The sequence below is a fragment of the Sinocyclocheilus rhinocerous genome, unplaced genomic scaffold, assembly GCF_001515625.1.
Source record: "Sinocyclocheilus rhinocerous isolate Xijiao unplaced genomic scaffold, SAMN03320098_v1.1 scaffold2021, whole genome shotgun sequence".
Classification (NCBI taxonomy): domain Eukaryota; kingdom Metazoa; phylum Chordata; class Actinopteri; order Cypriniformes; family Cyprinidae; genus Sinocyclocheilus; species Sinocyclocheilus rhinocerous.
Genome location: NW_015662687.1, coordinates 122,967 through 143,209, shown reverse-complemented (window position 1 = coordinate 143,209; position 20,243 = coordinate 122,967). Strand labels below are relative to the sequence as shown.

Below are 20,243 nucleotides of genomic sequence, written 5' to 3'. Positions count from 1 at the left end.
ATATCCACGTGCATTAGACCTGTTATAGCGGCGATAACAAGGCTTTCTCTTGTACTCTTAACGACTGGATTATTTTTTTATCTGTTACCAGGAAATCGGATTAAAGACTGGCCCTTCAGATGCATTTAGAAATCAGGCTATGAACTAGGTTAAAAACATTTCTCTACGATTTTAAACTTTCCATCAGACAAAGAATGTCTGTAAGGCTAAAGAATTGCATTGTGGGACTATATTATAAATGTATTGCTTTTTTTTTTTTTAAGAAAATTATTGCAGTTCTCACTGTGATCAAGGTTATGGCCTAAATGATCATTCAAGAGTCAACGATATAAATTTTCTTGAAAGAAAATATGACATGGGTTTGCTTGATGAATCTTGTCAAGCATGAAAAATCTTAAAGGGTTAATTCACCCAAAAATTAATATTAGCCCATAAATTACTCACCCTCAAGTCATCCTAGGTGTATATGACTTTCTTCTTTCAGACGAATCCAGTCGGAGTTATATAAAAAATTGTCTTTGATCTTTCAGGCTGTTTAATGCCACTCGGCAGGTGCTGCATGCATCAGTCCAAAAGAAGTTAAATAAAAAGCGCCCATCCATAAAAAAAAGTGTCTCACACGGCTCCGGGGGGTAATTATTTAATTAGTTAGTTAGTTAGTTAGTTGTTAGTTAGATTTTGACAAAAGTAGAGTTTTGTGTAAGTGCACTTACATTTCTTATCCTGTTTAAGGATATTTACAAATGTTGGGATTTCAGCAGTGCAAAGGACTTTTTAACGTGACAAATGTCCCATGAGCCCTGACAATCCTATCAAATGCTGCTGGCTGCTCGTTGAAATTCTTGATGCTCTCCCTTACCTAAGAGAGTTGTCCAATTGTAAAGTCAACTCAAGATTCCCACTGCCTTCCCAGTTTGGCAGAGATCTGAGGCCTCGCAGAGCAAACCCCACCGAAGCCACACTCCTCACCACCAATCACAAAGATTCGTGAAGGCTTCTTCTCCTGGAGACCAAATGTCTAATGCACTCTTCACCACAACATTTCTCCTGATTGCTTCACCAAAACTCCTGCTATCCACTGCAGGCATTTCATGCCATAATCCAGATCCAGCAAGACTCACTTCCAGTCCAAATAACAGTTTAAATGCGGTTTAATTAGGATTATTTGAAAAACTCATTAACTCCAGCAAAGGCATAGATGATGCATTGTAAATCAAATGTCTATACCACATGGTTTAGGTTGAATCTATTTCCTGATTAGCATTTTTCACTCTCATTTTTGGTGCCATCAAATCAAGCTCATAGTGAAGATAATATGTCACGGATCTTTCTCATCTCTCGCCGTCACTCTCTGATTTTTTATCCTTTTTAATGCACAAATAGGGCAATTTCTATGGAAATGGAGTTTTTATTCTCCTGAGAAACCTAGTTTAAAATGTATTTAATATAAGGTTTGTTAGTAGATAACATGCACAAGAACATCAAGATTTTATGTAAAATAATATATATAAGGAATATTTTAGGTGCTGTAACTGGTCAGTCTATAGTAAAAAAGGCATACTTTAAAAATATATATAAAAAATATTTTTAAAAAATAATAATAATATGGAAATAATATAAATAAATAATATACTTTATCTTGTTAATTGCAATTAAATGAAATAACAAACCAATGTTGTATTTAAAATACATTAACTTTAAAACTTTTTTTAAAAATGTAAGTACTGTACACTAGGCACAAGGGCACGTTTTCACAAGGGTTACTCCATGCATAAAAATTATACAAAAATAACAAAATCCCAATGTAATCTTCCCTAAAGTATGTCAATTAGACATAAATATGTAAATTACTATTTTTACATGCTATCATAACCACATTATTGAGGTTGAACTTTAACTCTTTGTCACTTACGTTTTAAATCTCACAACTGACCTTTTTATTTCCTGAAAAGTGATTTCTAGAAAACACACTTTTGAGTATTGTGGGAAAACCATCACCTGAGTGACATTTACTAAATGATCCACCACTAAACTCACTCCTTACCGAGAGTGAGTTCATCCCTGGAGCCCTGTTCGCCTAATGAGGCAGCAAAATAAAGACGTATTTGGGAAGTACGGCCCTCCAAATATTCACGGTTCGTGTCACCAGTGGCAGCAAATGAGACGGGCCAGCGGAGGCTGGGGTGGCTCCTATTGAGTGCAAGTGTTTCCTGAGGCAGTGAAAGACTCTTCCAGGTACACTGCAGTCTGCCGAGCTGATGAACCACATCGGGACCCGGCGGTTCGAGCCAAAATATTACAGGCCGGGACAAAGAGCTCTGTTCACTCCATTCTGAAGCGGTCGGGTTGTGAAAGTTTATTAAACCACTGATGTGATCTTTTAAAAGCTGAATCACTGATGTAATTCACTGTTAAGGGTGAGCAAATTTACTTTTGACCTTTTCTGCTTCCTACTTGGCAGGAAGTTCAGTAAATTTTATATCAATGCCTTGAGATAATGATATTACGTATTGCATATGTAATGTATACTTAACATCACAGTACGAGTCAATACATTGTTATAATTGGCCTGAAGAAAAAAAATGGCATGTTTTTTTTTTTCAGAACTGTGCACATTCATTTTTTCCTGTTTTTTTTTTATGCATTTGTTTAACAGTACCCTCTGAACAGAGGTGTTTATCTGTCCTCCTGAAAGAATTAATAGGATGTAGTTTCATCCTTACAAAGCACAAACGCTCTTCTAAAGATTTCAGTTGTGATTGTGCAAGCAAAAAAAGTGCTGAGATTTCCCCACACACTGCCTCTAACAAAATCACAGCAAGTTATTCAATTGGACAAATAGCATGATATAGCCATTGGGATGTTTAATCTTTTTATCTAGGTAGGCTATATTAATCATATTGTACCGCTTTCAGTCCAGATTAACTCTTTAAACCTGAGTGAAAATGTCAATCCAGCCAAAAATTCTGCTGTAACCATAAAATCATTCATTGAACAGATTCTGACTGGCATGGTGTATATGTATTCACCCAAATATAATATAATATAATCACTCTCGAATGAAACACACTTAGATCCAGTGTTGGCCTTTTTCAATTTTTAACGTAGACAAAACAGTTCACTAACGTGGTTAATCATGTCATTTTCAGTTCATTTAATAAGACTGTTTATGAGAAACATGGGAGTTCCATGGGCTTTTATGATGTTTTTTTTCATGCCTTTGAAATTTTTTTTATTTATTTTTTTTAGATACATGTTATAATAATAATATAATTTAATATAATATAATATTTTTAATCAGTTTCATTCTTTTTATTTTTATTCATTTATATATATATATATATATATATATATTTATTTATTATTATTGTTATTATTTTTGCAGAGAACAGCCCAAAGACACTGTTAACCTATGTTCTTTAGCATTTTAGCAGCTGATTATTGTGTTACTATTACTCAAATGACTATAAGAACATATAAACATGTAATAAATATCATGTCTTGTTTGTAAAAATGTCAACTGATTAAAATCCATCTTTAAGTACTGAAACATGAACATTCATTCCGTTTGTGGACATTTATAGGCCTACATTTCCCTAATACTTTCATATAAATTGTAAACTACAATCTTGATGTATATTAGAAGAAGAAATGTTCATAGATACATGTGTCAACTATATACTCAAATATCTGTTAAGGTAGGAGGGTTATTGCTGAATGGATCACTATAAGCAATTATTTATTGGTGTTCTTACTCTTATTTGATACACACTGGGAACACAAACACACACATGCACACGCATAACCAGAACTTGCAGAATATTTAAAAGCCAAAGACGTTCTCAGGATTATAATTTTTTTTTTTCTGATTGAAACTGGTGCAGCTGCTTCAGTGGTGTGATGGTTGATTCAAACTTTCTGCTGTAGCGCCATCTGGTGTCCAGCAGCTTACAGTGACATGAAGCGTACAAGACCCTAGACTCCGAATTGAGGAGAAGACCGTTTTTTAAAGAGTTTAAAAACAGTTAGTGCAATTAAAAAAAAAACATGCCTTTGAATTATTTCACTATTTTAGCTACAAGCACACCAAACTCCCAGGCGACATGCGAGTTACTTGCTTTCAAGCAGCTCCGCAAGACGTTTGGATCAAAGTGTGTGTGTGTGTGTGTGTGTGTGTGTGTGTGTGTGTGTGTGTGTGTGTGATAAACTCCCTTATATCCCGGTAGAGTTTACACTAATTAACTTTTATTTAACTATTCACCAAGGTATTATATCTGGGAAGATTTTTCATTTTGTGTTCCTCTGAAAAAATAGCTACTATAGCACACTGGGTTGGAACAACACGAGAGTCCGTAAATAATGAGATACTTTGCCTTTTGGGTGACCTGCTCTTTAAAGAGGCTGATTTGTCGTTGTATTTAAGTGCTGTGATTGACATAACTAGACAGTTACCTTTGACTCAGATGATGATTGAAAGTGTGGAGGTCTCTCCTGAATTTGACGAGGGTGCTCTGTCTACTAACTTAAGAAGGAAATACTTCTAAAAGTCTTTGTAGTCTTCAACATAATGATACTTCACTTCTGTGACCTTACCTGTTCAGTGGTGTCCCACATGGACTTCTCTAAAATAGACCTCACTTTGAGGTTAAATGAAAATCAGGGACATTTTTACAATGACATAGAATCACATGGGATGTTGTTTGTTCAAGGCTGTCTGTGTCTGTCTGTGTGTGTGTGTGTGTGTGTGTGTGGAAATCAATGGTCCCCACAAGGAAATATTAAATATACAATAACCACCATTTTGTGTCTATAAGACTGCATCCTCGCTACTGCAGTGAAACAAATGTGTGTATGTGTTCCAGGTCTAATAATAGTGCTTTCTCCTTCAAAAATCAAGGCCAATATCCAGACATTGACTTGTACTTTAATTATTTGTCAACAGATGGCAATGTTGTCCAATATGATTAAACTTGCTGCTTATTTTCCTATAAGAACTTCGTGCTTGATTCATTCTACATCATCATCTCTTTGTATGCAGCTTGAAATAAAACAATGAAATAAAATAATTACTTTTTAAAAAATAATTTAGTCAAAGGACATGCATTTCAAGTTTTAACAACATTAAAATATTAGTGACTATCGACACATTTATATATGTATTTACTATTTTCGTACTTATTTTGGAATAGATCAGTGGGATTGAAAAGGGCCTTGAAATGTCATGGAAACACTGTAGGCTGTTCTATCTTTAAAAAATCAACAAAAGCTGGGATTTCTGTAGTTAGTATAAATAGGCCTATTATGCTCAGTTCTGTAATATTTTATTGTGGCTGACTCTGAACTTTTATAAAGAATATCTCTTTGGATTTGAGACTTTAGTCTTTGCAACTTTACAGATCTTCTTTATGCACCAAGAGCTTGTAACACTCCAAAGAGAAAGGAACAATTGAAATCGCATCATATGACCCCTTTAAATAAAAATTGAATAGAAATTCTACAAAATTAATTGAGTCATGCATTAAATGGTCAAATAAAAGATGAGAACCCTTTTCAAGTTTCTCTCAATTACAGTATATGATTAAACAATGACATTGTTTTACCTACATTGCATTTTTCTAATAATATTCTTCCCCTTCAATTTCTGGGCAACAGGTTTTCCTCAGAAAATACAGAGACACTCCCAGATCCTAGAAATTGTGCCGACACCTGTTACCCGCTCTGTTGACTCACCACATGTCTTCATTATTCACCTCATCATGAGACCAACCAGTTTCATTCCAGTTAGCTCCACAGTAACGGCTTATTAACTATGAGCAAATAAAAATGGTTGGTTAAATGGTTAAATGGTAAAATAAAATGGTTACTCATATTTTATTCTTGTTTTAAAATATTAGCTAAAAATATATAATTCTTGCTTCATCTGAATTAAGGTGTCGATTAGTGTAGTAGATACACCCCTGATAGCACACATACATCTTGGAGACGTCTATTTGATGTGCATGTTTTCATCTGGAAGATGTACAATTTATGGGGGCAAACATGACAGTTTTTTTTAAAAGCAGATAGGGATGTAACGATTCACTCAACTCACGATTCGATTCGATTCGATTCGATTCACGATTTTGATTTCACAATTCTACTTTCTCACGATTTTTTTTAACAAAGTGAGATTGAAGACATTATACAGTAAATGAAAAGGTGTCGTTTTATTAGGCTATTGCTGCACGTTTCTTTGTGAAATTGAAATACAACAAAACTAAATTGAAATTTTAAAAGAAACCCCAAATCAAACAAGTTATACAAATAAAATAAATCTCTTAATATGAACAAACTAAGGCTTTGTCTGTGCTCTTTCCATTTAAAATTAGAGGCAACCACTGGATTTTAATCATGATCCAAACAAAGATGCAGCATGAGTAGTTTTTAATCTAAATTAGACTGTATAATTTCGAAATTTGAAGCAAAAACAGAATGGTCTGACTTTAGTTTTGTTAAACTATACTACATAAAACATATCTGAACGAAAGAGCAGAGGAGCTGAATGAGACGCAGATTCACTCTCTGACAGCAGGTGGCGCTCATGAACAGCAATGATACAGTGTTTCCTGGGTTACCGCTGTAAACAAAGCAGTGCTGCGCTTATGAACACTAAATTTAATATGCACTGTTCAGAGACAAGATGAAAAGAAGATACATTCATATAAACTCCTACTCCAATTGTATCGCAATTTGTTTGGCATCTCAACCGATTTGAATCGTGACATATTTTAATCGATTTTCGACTGGCTCGCGGTTAATCATTACATCCCTAAAAACAGGTTTTTGAAAACAACACCGTTATCGTCTTGGTGTAAACTACAAAAATGTGAATTTGTAGGAATGCGAATGTGTGCAGAAGCATAGTGTTTCTTTACAAAGTGACATCGCCATCTACTGGCCTGGGATGCATAATACAGCATTTTTAGTCATTTTCACAGATCCATGTAAACGTTCTGACAACACAGTCAGCTATGTGCAAAACTTTTCAAAAACACAAAGGAAAAGCTTTTCCGTTTTTAATACAATTGGTTACATTTACACAACAAAGATGTACTAAAAACGGAAAAGTTGTCACTTTGTAAAGAAACACCGAGCACGTAATACGCATGCACATTTTTTTTGTTTTTTTTACAAATTCACGTATTTGTAATTCACACTGAGATGATTAGGGTGTCATTTTCAAAAACGTGCACTTTGAAACCCGTTTTGTGAAGTTTGCATTTCCAGGCCCCCAAAATGCCATTGTTGTGTAAATGAATGGCCGAAACAGTGTTGTGTAAATGCCCCCTTAGATGTGGACTTGCAGCAATCTTTCAGTAGGCTTTTTACTTGAAAATATAGGGCATATTTGCTTAGTCTTATCTCTTAAGACAGAATGTGTCATTTTTAGCTCAGTTATTTGATTAATCTTAAGCAGACAATATGGCTACAATAAAAAAATATCAATTTAAAATAATACTGAAAGGAACAAACAGAAGAAATTTAACTGACATCCAAAATAGTGCACTTTTTCCACAATAATAAAATACAAAATAAGTTTACCTTTGATTACCTCTTACATAACTTGAAGTGATGTGATGTAACAACATCATAACCTTTTGTGAAATATTTATATAACCATTTGTATTGCATGTCAACACCCAACTGTCTTCATTGCTATGGAGCCTTCCTGTTTTAATATTATCCAAAAGTGCTTTGTGCCCTTGCTTTTTATCTTCATCAGGCAGAGGTCAATGTCTGCAGTGAGTGTACTCGGCCCTTGAGAGAGCAGCAAATGAGAAACTTTCCCATAGTTTATTCTGCCAGCCTTGCCCTGCTATCTGAACCAAGGACAGCAACAACAGCACAGTCTTCTGAGAGGGTTCTTCTTCTTGTATCTCACAGCCGTTTTGAACGTCTCCTTTGTGACCGATACATAGTCTTGCGTCTTCTCCACATTGGCTTGTATGTTCTCGATCTGGTGCCCTTGCTCTTCCACCAGCATGAACACTTCTAGAAAGAGATCTCGCAGGTCCTTCATGTTGCTTTCCAGGTTCAGGAGCTCTTTGTGGCGTTGCTCGATCTCTGAGAGCTGTGTACGAGTGATCTTTGCATCCACTATGATGTTCTCGTTGAAGATCTCCCACTTGCCCTGCTCTATCATGTTATCCACCTCATCTTCGGACACCTCGCGACCCGATACCTCCAACTGCCGGATGATAAACTGCTTGCATTTGTCCTGCTTGCCCAGGATCGCGTTGTTGTGTTGGCGCATTACTTGCTGGAACTGGCGAAAGAGGGCCGCATGCTGGGCCTTCTGGATACGGGACGTGGCGACATCCGGGCCCAGCTCGGCCTCGGTTCGCTTAGCCTGCTTGGAAAGCACGTCTAACCTTTTATGCAGGCTCTCGGCCAACAGCTTGATGTCTCGCGTCATGCTGCTCTCCTTTTTCATGATGCTGAGGCGCCTGATGGTGGCCACAAAGTTCCTCTGCTGCTGGCTGAACTTACGGACTTCAGAGTTCAGCTCCTCGATGCTGTCACGAATGCTCTGAGCCTCCTTCAGGAAGTTCTCCAGGACGGGCTCTGCCTCGAAGATCACGGCCTGCAGGCCTATCAGCGAGGACGGATCCATGTCCTCCTCCTCGTTGAAGGGGTTGTTGTCCACCACCTTATCGCTGGCCTTCATCCGCTGACGCAACTCCTCCATGCGGTCCTTCATGACTGCAGAGACAGAAGACCTTGATAGGGACAAGGTCAGATTTTCTCTTGGGTTTGAGTGTTGTCTGTCTGTAAAATGTTCCTGTGCTTCTCATACCCTGTAATTAACCAGAGAAGAGAAGAGTTAACACACTTGTCAGTATTGTCGCATTTGATCTTTTCCGTCCTCATTTTCAGTGCATCAGTTCTATTGCACTGAAAATGTTAATTCCTAAAAGAATAGTTCACCTGAAATGTAAATGATGTTATATTTAATTCACCCTCATGTTCAAACCTGTATCCTGTTATTCCTTTTGAGAATGTTCTTCTTACAACCAGTGTTATTTTAGAATGATTAATGTACTATTATAGTTTTTGTTAATATTTTACATTTTAAAAACAAACTTTAATTTTAGTTAAAATGTTCAGCTTTTGCTTACAAGTAACCAATTCTAATTTGCAAATTATAAAAATATATAGAAATTATATGTCTTTGTGTGTTTGTGGCAGTGTTACTTCATTAGTACTACCAGTATTATTGATATATTTATTAATAATATTAATTTTTTTATTGTCAGTTTTGTTTTCAGCATTTTTTCAGCATTGTAATTTAATTTTGTGTGTGTGTGTATTGTACATATATTCTATTTACCTTTATTTTTTATTTATTTTAGTTCTCCAATTTAAACTTGTTTTATTTTGGTAGTTGCCAAGGCAACATTTCTATTTATTGTTTAAGCTTTTAAAGTTTTTTATTTAATATGCATATATTATTCTATAGCTTCATTTCCATTAGCAAAAAATCTTTTTAAATTGTTTTAATATTAGTTAACAATAATAACAAGGGTGTGTGATTGTGTGCTTTTCTAGTAAAAATCACAGAAATCCTAGCTGATACTGAGTTACAGAAAACAGACTATATTTGCCACAAGTAAAGGTCACATTTTTGTCAGATGCTTTTCCATGCATTATGCCTTTAGCTGCAGCTCTTGTGTCAAAAGAAGGATTAAACCAAGGCTTGTATTCAAAACCTGTGCTGCATTCCCAGTCCACATTTCACTGCTGCGCATTCATCATGATCACTGTAATTTATAAAGTCCGTTCTGACACTGTACTGAACATGATATATTAACATTCACTGGAATCTGCTTCCAAATAGCTCACTGACTGGCTTGCTTTACAAAAAGTAAGATGCATGACTGCTGATGTTTTTATCCTTAGTCTCGCTGCCTGGACTGTGGTTTTGGAAAGTGAGCATAACGCCAAGGGGTGAGTATACCGAGCTTGTCTGAGGAAAGTAGAATAGAGCACTCCAAATCACCGGCTATCCGGTTACTAGAGGGATTTCAAACAGGAAAGACTGCAGTTGCATGCGTGTGTGAGAACAGCCCACCCAGGCTCCTTAGGGAGAAAGCTTATGAATATAAGAGTGGCCTTTGTTTTCTGCAGGACATTTAAGGAAGTCACACACACCTACCAATGCATTGCACAACACTCTCTAATCCAGCCTTCAGCTTATGTTGCTTTACTGAATTCAGATCAAACTAGGTCGTATCAAATTGTAACTAGGTGCCTCTTTAGTCCTTTATTAGAGTCTCTCTGCTTTCCATATAAACCATTTTATGTTTTATGTTATATACAAGTTGATATGATGATATGATTCCACTCCACTGTAATGGTGGTCCTTTTTGACAATCAGTAATGAATATCATATTGTGATATATGTTGTGATTTATAGAAGTACACTTATTGTGATGTGTTGACTAACTTGTAAAGTGTTTGATTATAATTTCAACTGTAGTGTGTGATTTGATTATAATGATTTTGATTGGAATTATAACTAGTTTGTTATTCAGTAATACATTTAGAGTTAATATATTTTAAATGTACTAAATTTCAACTGCATCATCCGCACATGACATGTTTCAATAGAACCTTCATTAATGTATTTTTTAGTTTACCATAAATGCTGTCAGTACATTTAGCAACACACACACACACACAAACACAAATTAGAAATAGAAGTAATTATGAAACTCTACACATTACATTCAGTTTTCCCTATACATTAAGTCAGTGGTTCCCAAGGGTTGGGGTGCCTCCAGGACCAGGGTTGGGAACCACTGACTTCAGTATATACATTTTAAGTATTATTTTATTAATAAGTAATATTACATTTTATATTTGTGTATCAGTAAATATGTGCTGTAATATTTGTTTATATATCTTTTGTATTTTATTTGCATAGTCTTTCTATGATATGCTCAACGGTGCGTCTCCATCTGTGAAACTGCATTTTTGTGATAATTTAATGTAATTACAGTGTAATTAATATATCAGTTACAACACTAACAAAAAACAACTGTTTAATATGATTTTTTTCTATTTGATAACACTGATTATGATCATTTCTCTATTCCGTAGCTATCATCCATTGATCTAGAGAAGACTGAATATTTCTTAAATATCTAAATCCTGGATATCAGTATATCATGGTTTCTCCCTACTAAACTGAGTAGAAAAAAATATTACCTCTTAGTGCTTTTAATCCCTGGAAGGGTGAATATTGCTTCATTTTAAGCTGCCCAGAATTTTAGCAAACTTGATTCGGCCATGAACTTGTAAGCTCTAAACCAGACCTGTTGAAGCGTTCAGGAAGTCCTTGGCATATTCTCAGCTTCCAGCAACAGTGTGCTAGTGTGAGTTCTCCCTCTGCTCCACTGGTGGCAGTTATGTATATCAAAGGAACACAACACAGACTCCTGGGAAATCTGGTTAAGCCAGTTTAAAACCACGCCCCCAGTCACAGTTAGACGTCTGTTTGACCAATGGTGGGTGACGCTTGTTAGGCAGAAGAAGTGTGGGTGACGTGATTCACAAAGGCATTGAAAGAGCACATGCGGTGACCCAAGCATTGCCCTCACCCTCGGGCACCCGCTATTGTATATGAGACAACAATGAGCTCAGGAAACTTCTTGAATTATTGTTGACAAAGCTTTGAAATCCTGGCCTACGCAGATGTTTCTGTTCTCAACCCCTACATTGTGTTTCCTCGTAATTTCACATTCATCTGGTTAGTAAAAATAAGAAGAATGTCATTGGCTTATACACACCTTGCTACGTGTACTGCGTTAGGCTAACCGAGACTTGTCATTTGCACTTATATATTGTTGCTCTTTTGTTAGTTTTGACTGCTTTTATTGTCCTCATTTGTAAGTCGCTTTGGATAAAAGAGTCTGCCAAATGACTAAATGTAAATGTAAATATAGCCTACTGTACTTTTTCAAGCCTATTGTATTTAAACATGAAAAGATGGTGATATACAACTGGGTTAAGATTTCAGATTAAAAATGTCTGATGACTCACATGATGTTTTTACTGTATGTGTGACTGAAGATGCTGCTTGTATAAGTGTAACTGTCAGATTTTCTAAATATCAGTTATGTTGAATAAGCTTTGTATTAACCCATTGTAAGAAAGCAATTACAATTTAATTAGAATCACCAGTGAAAATAATGGGAATTAAAAAAAAAAAACGTTAACACAAAAATGAAGTGTGCCCTGAGGCATTATGGTAAAGACAGTTCTGGTAAAAATATGCTTAAACAGAAATCAATTTCCCATCACTTTGATGAATGATGAAAGTATACTGCATACTGCATATTAGTGATAAAGTTGCTGAGGACAGGCCAGATACAAAAATTTCAAATTTTTCAGCAAAACATTACATGGAATTTAACGCCTGTATCTCTGACACAGACATAAAACTGCTTTATTTAGACCTTGATGAATATGATGTATGATTATTAAAATTGCTTAGAAATATGTGTAAAATGAGGTGCTTTTCAAACATTGGGAATGTTTTAAAAGTGATTGTTCACAAGTGTCTGGGTCTTCGAAACATAATAGTACAGGTCACATTTAATGCAACCCGCTTTTATATAAGACACCACTGAGCTCAGGAAACTTCTTGAATTATTGTTGACAAAGCTTTGAAATCCTGGCCTACGCAGATATGTTTCTGTTCTCAACCCCTACATTGTGTTTCCTCGTAATTTCACATTCATCTGGTTAGTAAAAATAAGAAGAATGTCATTGGCTGGTTTTGTTGTTTCGTCATGTTATGGCAGAAGAGGGAGTATTAATATATGGGTGTGACAGTTTGACAAACTTGTTCTGTTGAAGGGTAACGTTAGAAAGCCGTGAGATACCCGTTATTTCTGTTTTCTTTATGTTTTAAAGGTTTTAGATTTGATATAGCTTTCAATTTTTTATATTCTATCTACTTGTCTTTCTTTGTGTATGTGTATGTGTGTGTGTGTGTGTGTGTGTGTGTGTGTGTAATATATATATATATATATACACACAGTGGGTACGGAAAGTATTCAGACCCCCTTAAATTTTTCACTCTTTGTTATATTGCAGCCATTTGCTAAAATCATTTAAGTTAATTTTTTTTCCTCATTAATGTACACACAGCACCCCATATTGACAGAAAAACACAGAATTGTTGACATTTTTGCAGATTTATTAAAAAAGAAAAACTGAAATATCACATGGTCCAAAGTATTCAAAATTTCAAATTTTTCAGCAAAACATTACATGGAATTTAACGCCTGTATCTCTGACACAGACATAAAACTGCTTTATTTAGACCTTGATGAATATGATGTATGATTATTAAAATTGCTTAGAAATATGTGTAAAATGAGGTGCTTTTCAAACATTGGGAATGTTTTAAAAGTGATTGTTCACAAGTGTCTGGGTCTTCGAAACATAATAGTACAGGTCACATTTAATGCAATACACACAATAAAATAAGACTTTCTCTTCGGTGTGTTTTTGTAGTGATGCAATAGAAGAACCATTTTGGGTTTCCCAAAGAACCTTTCAGTTACAGCTCATTTTTGTTTGGTTCACTGCGCCCTCTGCTGTTTTTAAAATTACAACACTTTTTAGTTAAAAGGGCCTCCGAATCATGTGTAAATAGATTTTTCTGTTAGTGAATTAGACTTGAATTAATACTTGATTCTGATTGGTCAATCACAGCATTCCGTCGTCAGTTATTCCTTACGTAATGATGCTGAACTGTTATAACTATTGTCACAAACAACCGATTTCCCACATCGCTGTGCAAGTTTCATGTCTCATTCTTATGACATGATAAAATAATTAAAACTCAAATAAAAACTTCATGTACATTTATTTATTTACAAGCCATGTAATAAGCATGATAATGTACAGTCAGAAGGTTACTATTGCAAAATAAACTCTTTTAGGCTGATACAGGTTCCGATCATCCAATTATTGCTAAACATGAGAAGTGGCTGTCAGATATATGCAGATATAATTAACCGGCGGTCCTCTCTCTTCTGTATCATCTTTTGGTTTGTCTTTCTCAGTCTTCCACCACGGCTTGATCTACATTGAACAGACACAGTACTTCAGTTCAGCTTACTGTATTTGAAAAGATTTTTATTGATAAAATGTGTAAAATGGTCAAAGAGCAGAACATAGGTATTGTTTTATGACTGATGCGCTTCATCGCTCATTTATATATTTTAAATGAGGATGCGCTCTTCTCCTTTCTTACACTCTAAAAAAGGGACAAACCCAGCTATTGGGTTGTTTTGACCCAGCGGTTGAGATGTTTTGAACCTAACCGCTGGGTCAAAACAACCCAATAGCTGGGTTTGTCCCTTTTTAACCCAGCATTTTTTAGAGGGTACATGTACATATTTGTAATTATAGGTCAGTAACATCAAAAAGCCCCTAAAAGGTGAGAGAAGGGGACTACAAATGCTATTTAATGACACACACTGCAGCGCTACAGTGTAAAGGCAGTCTACACTATGTTTGAGATTCAAAACTGAATATGGATGTACCCGAGGTGGCAGAATCCTTCTCATTGGTCCAAACTGAAAGCCCAGTGACTGCCTTGGGTTTCCACTTCAAGGTGGTGGTTATGAAAGGCTCATCATCTTCTGTATCTCCTTTGTCCTGCAGTCCAAAAATGCCATTAAGATTTGGCTTCACGCAGATTCATTATGCATCAGTTTGTTAGACTTATTCTAACTAGGTAGGGTACAACAGAGCTCAAAATATTTGTCCCCAAAATGTATGAAAATTTTTTTTTTTATTTCTTTTAAATTAATAATAGGGTACATGTACATATTTGTAATTATAGGTCAGTAACATCAAAAAGCCCCTAAAAGGTGAGAGAAGGGGACTACAAATGCTATTTAATGACACACACTGCAGTGCTACAGTGTAAAGGCAGTCTACACTATGTTTGAGATTCAAAACTGAATATGGATGTACCCGAGGTGGCAGAATCCTTCTCATTGGTCCAAACTGAAAGCCCAGTGACTGCCTTGGGTTTCCACTTCAAGGTGGTGGTTATGAAAGGCTCATCATCTTCTGTATCTCCTTTGTCCTGCAGTCCAAAAATGCCATTAAGATTTGGCTTCACGCAGATTCATTATGCATCAGTTTGTTAGACTTATTCTAACTAGGTAGGATACAACAGAGCTCAAAATATTTGTCCCCAAAATGTATGAAAAAAAAAAAATTATTTCTTTTAAATTAATAATTTGTTTGAAAAATGTTCAAAGAAATTGGATTTGGAAATGAGTCATTAGCTACAAAAACTACTTTTAAACATCGAACATTTTAATTTTAAATTTGCTGGATGCAATGACATTGGATCACTGCATAGAAACAAACAGGCGTTTAGAAAAGTACTGTGGTGTTTTTAGATGTTTAGTGTTTTTGGGAGAGATTAAGAATCGAAATGAACCCCTGGGGGTCTTTTGCCCCATTGTACCCTACTATTTCATCTCTAACAGATACAAAACATGATGTTTTTACGGTCTTCTTGGTATGCTTTTATGTATTGAGTTACTGTATATCACATTCTGTTTTCATATGGTTCATTTGCTTGTTACAGGACTGAGATATATTTTATGTACTGCTATCTATTGTAGTTAGTGGTTGGCAGTGTTTACTAGCATACCAAGCTGTCAAACTTCTGACACTCCAGTGAAGTGTTTCATCCACTCGATGCTCTAAGGACATTCCACTACTGACTACAGTCTAATAAGGGAAAGAACACTGCATAAGACTGTTGTCTTCATGAGCCTCTGTTAGCATGCAGCAGGCAACAGGCAAACTGCACCATTTAGAGGCACAGCAACAATCTATCCAGAAGGTAGCCATAAAACCTCATCTTCAAAAGCCGAAATGGAAATAGAGAGGATCTAATCATGGCGAGGAGAACGCAACTTCACGGCCTTTCCTTCCTTACTGGATGCTTCATCTAGTGCCGGCTGGAGGCTCAGTAAAGGAAAATCATTTTAAACAAGAAAAAGTAGCAGCATACCTTTAAAGGAGACATATTATGCCCCTTTTTACAATATGTAATATAAATCTTTAAAAAAAGCTCAAAATACTCCACAGATCATTTATTATATCATTTTTGAGGCTGGGACTCTAAACAGTGTTCTGTGCTCGTCTGTGCAGCCAAAGACAGAACAGTTAGCATGTTTTGCTCAAACTTTCGTCATGGCATTAGAGCTGGTACACCGTTGTCGCTTGCAAAATCAAAATGCAATGCCTTGAGTGGAAGTTTACAGATTAAGGGGCGGTAATATTATAATGAGATGCCTTTGCAACGTCACCAGGGGAGTGAAATCAGACGCGCTCTTTTTCTCAGACGCTTGCAGAAAAAGGCTTACCAAAACAAAGTTACTGGGTTAATCTTTTTCACGTTTCCTTGGTTGGTAGATGCACCGGGGACCTGATTATAGCACTTAAAACCTGGAAAAGTCAGATTTTCATGATATGTCACCTTTAAAAAGGAGTACTTATTACAGAAATAAGTGTGAACTGAATATTTGTTTTCAAGACAATTGCATGTTAATTGCAATTCAATGAAACTGTATTACAGTTTAAATTCATATTAAATGGAATTAGCTGAACTTTAGAGTACTTTTTGACCCACTTAAGGACATCTTTATATGTATTATTTCATAATTACTTCTGCAGGTGGGCTGCTGAATGTATTGACAAACATTTATGATAACTAAAATATACTTGAATGTCATGTATGTCATGTATTTAAATTAGGGCTGGTAATTTAACGAGTTAATTAGATTAATTAATTATGGTGAAAAATAACACTTTAAAATTAATGCATTTAACGCACTTGCCCCGCCCTAGACCTATGGGGTGATCTGACATTTGTGACCCTGGAGCACAAAACCAATCTTAAGTCGCTGGGGTATATTTGTAGCAATAGCCAAAAATACATTGTATTGGTCAAAATTATTGATTTTTCTTTTATGCCAAAAATCATTAGTATATTAAGTAAAGATCATGTTCCATGAAGATATTTTGTAAATTTCCTACTGTAAATATATTAAAACTTAATTTTTGATTAGTAATATGCATGGCTAAGAACTTCATTTGGACAAATTTAAAGGTGATTTTCTCAATATTTTGATTTTTTTGCACCCTCAGATTACAGATTTTCAAATAGTTGTATCTCGGCCAAATATTGTCCTATCCTAACAAACTATGCATCAATGGAAAGCTTATTCAGCTTTCAGCGCCATTGGCCATAGGCGCGTTGGATTTGAAGCGGCGCTGCACAGACATCAAAGTACCGCGAGAACGATTCAAAAGCATGCAGAGTCGTCTCTTGCGGTACTTTGATGTCACCCACCGATCGGTCTGATGGTGATGATCCGCTTCAAGTAAAACAAGCCTAATGATTCAACGGACCATTCATAAAGAACTATTTACTTCACTTCTGAATGAATGTGAACGAATCAAATAAATGAATAAAAGACATTTACTACCACCTACTGGCAGTTTTAGTTTATTATTTAGAGTATCATTTCCTTAAAGAAATAATTTCATATTTCCATAGTAAAAATAATCAAATTTAAAATATATATTATTAAAGGTATAGTTCACCCACCCAGAAATGACAATTGTGTCATCATTTACTCACCCTCATGGTCCGAAAAAGTATATGTAAGAAATTTTATCAAACAAAATATTTCTTGCTGAAGCTACTTTTTGTAATGTCTGTTTGATGCTTTACACAACAATGACTTTAAATGATCTTTTGGGAGTAATTTCTCAGCCAAATTTGATGTGCGATTAATTTGCGATTAATTAGATTCATTAATCGCCACATGTAATTAATTAGATTAAAAATTTGAATCGCTTACCAGCCCTAATTTAAATATATTTGTAATTACACATTTGTAATAATGAAGTTGCAATTTAGTACATTTAAAATTAAATGTAATATTGAATATAATCAAGTACTTTACATGTGTTAGTCAACACTTAAAAATCAGTGTAGTACTTTAAAGTGCATTAAAACCATGATTCAAAATGTGTTTTCAAAGTAAAACTTTTAATTTGACTTAATTTCCATTTTTAAAAGTGTGTTAAGAAACATAGTCATGAAAGCTGCTCTCTTTAAGAACACTTAAGTTGCCTTTTATTTCATTAATATTTACTGCATGTGTTTTTAAATATACTATTAAGATTTGAAATACACTACAAGTGCACATTTCATACAATTAAGTGCACTTCTTTTTCACAAGGATATTTAAAACAATTCTCTTAACAAGCCATATACCGACAAAACACTGCTGAGAACACAGGGAGAGGAACATTTTGTATATAGTATCTGCAGTTTTATATGACCATGCCACCTGAAATACACTCTCATGAAGTTTAAAGACATCTTGTCATGAAGAGACATACCTGATCTATCTGGAGATACTCTCCATGCTGCTCACACCCAATGTCAAACACATACTTCCCTGGACCAGACGGCTAGAAAATAACAATTACAAGAAATAAGAGATCACTGTGTGAGAGAAGTGCAACTATCTTGCCATATTTATGATGAAGTTAACAGAGAACAATTTCAATTTTTAACAGATTTGAACTGATCTACAACCCATTTGCTATGACCCACCTGCTTAGAACCATAAATGTAGAGAATTACTTACATTATTATTGACGAAGTTGCCCCGATATCTGTGGTTCTGATGGATCAGCTCCCCAGCTGACTCCATTTTACCCATGATCCATGTGCCCATGTACTGAGAACCTGTGTTGTGTTGTCTGTATGTACCCTGCCCATGTCTAAAAGAGAAACAGAGAGACAGGTTCTTAATAAGCATGTTTTCCCATACATTTTTAGTTAAGCTGAAGATGTTATGAATACTGTTGCAACTAATATCCATAGAGTAGACATATTAGATTACTAGATTAGATCAGTGAGAAAGAAAATTATGAGTCGGAGCTCAACTACCTCTGATGGTGCAGCCATTCTCCATCATATGTGTCTCCATTGGGGTATGTGTACACACCATGACCCTGTCGCTGGTCATCAACCAAACTTCCTGCGGAAGAGGAAGAAATATGATATGAGAGCTTCTATTTTGAATGTTTATTTCTACTTGAATACAATATTTTTTATAAATTATAACATTTTGTATACATAATATTATCAGCATAACAATTAGTGAAAAGTCGATATGAAAAAATTAACATTAATTTGAGAATGTTTTAGTTAATTTATAAATATATACTATTGTTCATTGTTAGTTCATGTAATGTTAAAATTATATTAGTATATGTAGACATTAACATAGATTAATAAGTACTGTAAAAGCAATGTTATATTAGTATTACTTTTATACTGTTATAGTTTTTGTTAATATTTTGAATTAACTTTTATGTTTTCATTTTAATTTTTAGTAATTTGTTATATGCTGTTGCCATTTTTATACATTTTTGTTTAATAATTGTTTTTTTTATTTCAGTAATTTTAGTATTTCTACTTGGTACTTATTTCAGTTAGCTGCCAAGGCATTTCAAAATTGTCAAAGGTTTTCAACTAACATTAGTATTTTATTTTATTTCAGCTATTCTGTTATTTTATTTCAGTTCTATTCTATTAACAAAGATGTTATTAAAGGGGTCATATGATGCTGCTAAAAAGAACATTATTTTGTGTATTTGGTAGGGCTGAACGATTAATTGCATTTGCGATAATATCGCGATATGAAAAATATATAAATATATATAAAAATATCGCGATATGAGGCTGCGATTACACGGTCACGTGACAGGCGAGAGTATGTTAGACTTGAAGATCAGATCGGTGTATGACATCAAAGTACGGCGAGCGAGAGAAAGCATAAGGAGAAGTCCGCGCTCTCTTATAGCTCTCTCAGTACTTTGATGACACACACCCATCGGTCTAAGCAGCGCTGCTTCAAGTCGAGCGCGGGCCATCAGCAGAAAAAGAAAATAAATAAAACAGTAAACAGCCAAAGGACGTAACTTAGAATGGGAGATGGATCGGTTTGTGAAAGCGAAGAGAAAAGCCATAGATAAAGTCGCACAGACCCAGGCAGGTGCAGGTCATTTAAAAGCTAAATGCAGAAAATATGAAAATATCGGCTTCACTCACCGTGTCTATACCGGAC

The 20,243-nt window shown here is 35.2% G+C and overlaps 2 protein-coding genes across 2 annotated transcripts in view; both read right to left on the bottom strand.

The window, feature by feature from the left end:
- Positions 1–7,553: 7,553 nt before the first annotated feature.
- LOC107728237 (syntaxin-19-like) lies at positions 7,554–11,422 on the bottom strand. Its single transcript, XM_016538338.1, has 2 exons — positions 11,251–11,422; positions 7,554–8,837 (listed from the first exon to the last, which is right to left on the bottom strand). The coding sequence occupies exon 2, from the start codon at positions 8,738–8,740 to the stop codon at positions 7,856–7,858; it is 885 nt and encodes a 294-aa protein (XP_016393824.1). The 5' UTR covers positions 8,741–8,837; positions 11,251–11,422; the 3' UTR covers positions 7,554–7,855.
- A 2,626-nt stretch (positions 11,423–14,048) lies between these two features.
- LOC107728239 (radial spoke head 1 homolog) overlaps positions 14,049–20,243 on the bottom strand; it is a 7,829-nt gene continuing 1,634 nt past the window's right edge. Inside the window, exons 4-8 of the mRNA XM_016538350.1 lie at positions 19,061–19,151; positions 18,756–18,891; positions 18,505–18,576; positions 15,040–15,154; positions 14,049–14,139 (exon numbers count right to left, since the gene is read on the bottom strand). Of these exons, the coding sequence (XP_016393836.1) occupies positions 14,117–14,139; positions 15,040–15,154; positions 18,505–18,576; positions 18,756–18,891; positions 19,061–19,151 (437 nt within the window). The 3' untranslated portion in view covers positions 14,049–14,116. The remainder of the gene's footprint in view (positions 14,140–15,039; positions 15,155–18,504; positions 18,577–18,755; positions 18,892–19,060; positions 19,152–20,243) is intronic.

Excerpts from the sequence above, each read along its gene's own strand:
- LOC107728237 (XM_016538338.1), bottom strand. The coding sequence starts at position 8,740 with ATGAAGGACCGCATGGAGGAGTTGCGTCAGCGGATGAAGGCCAGCGAT.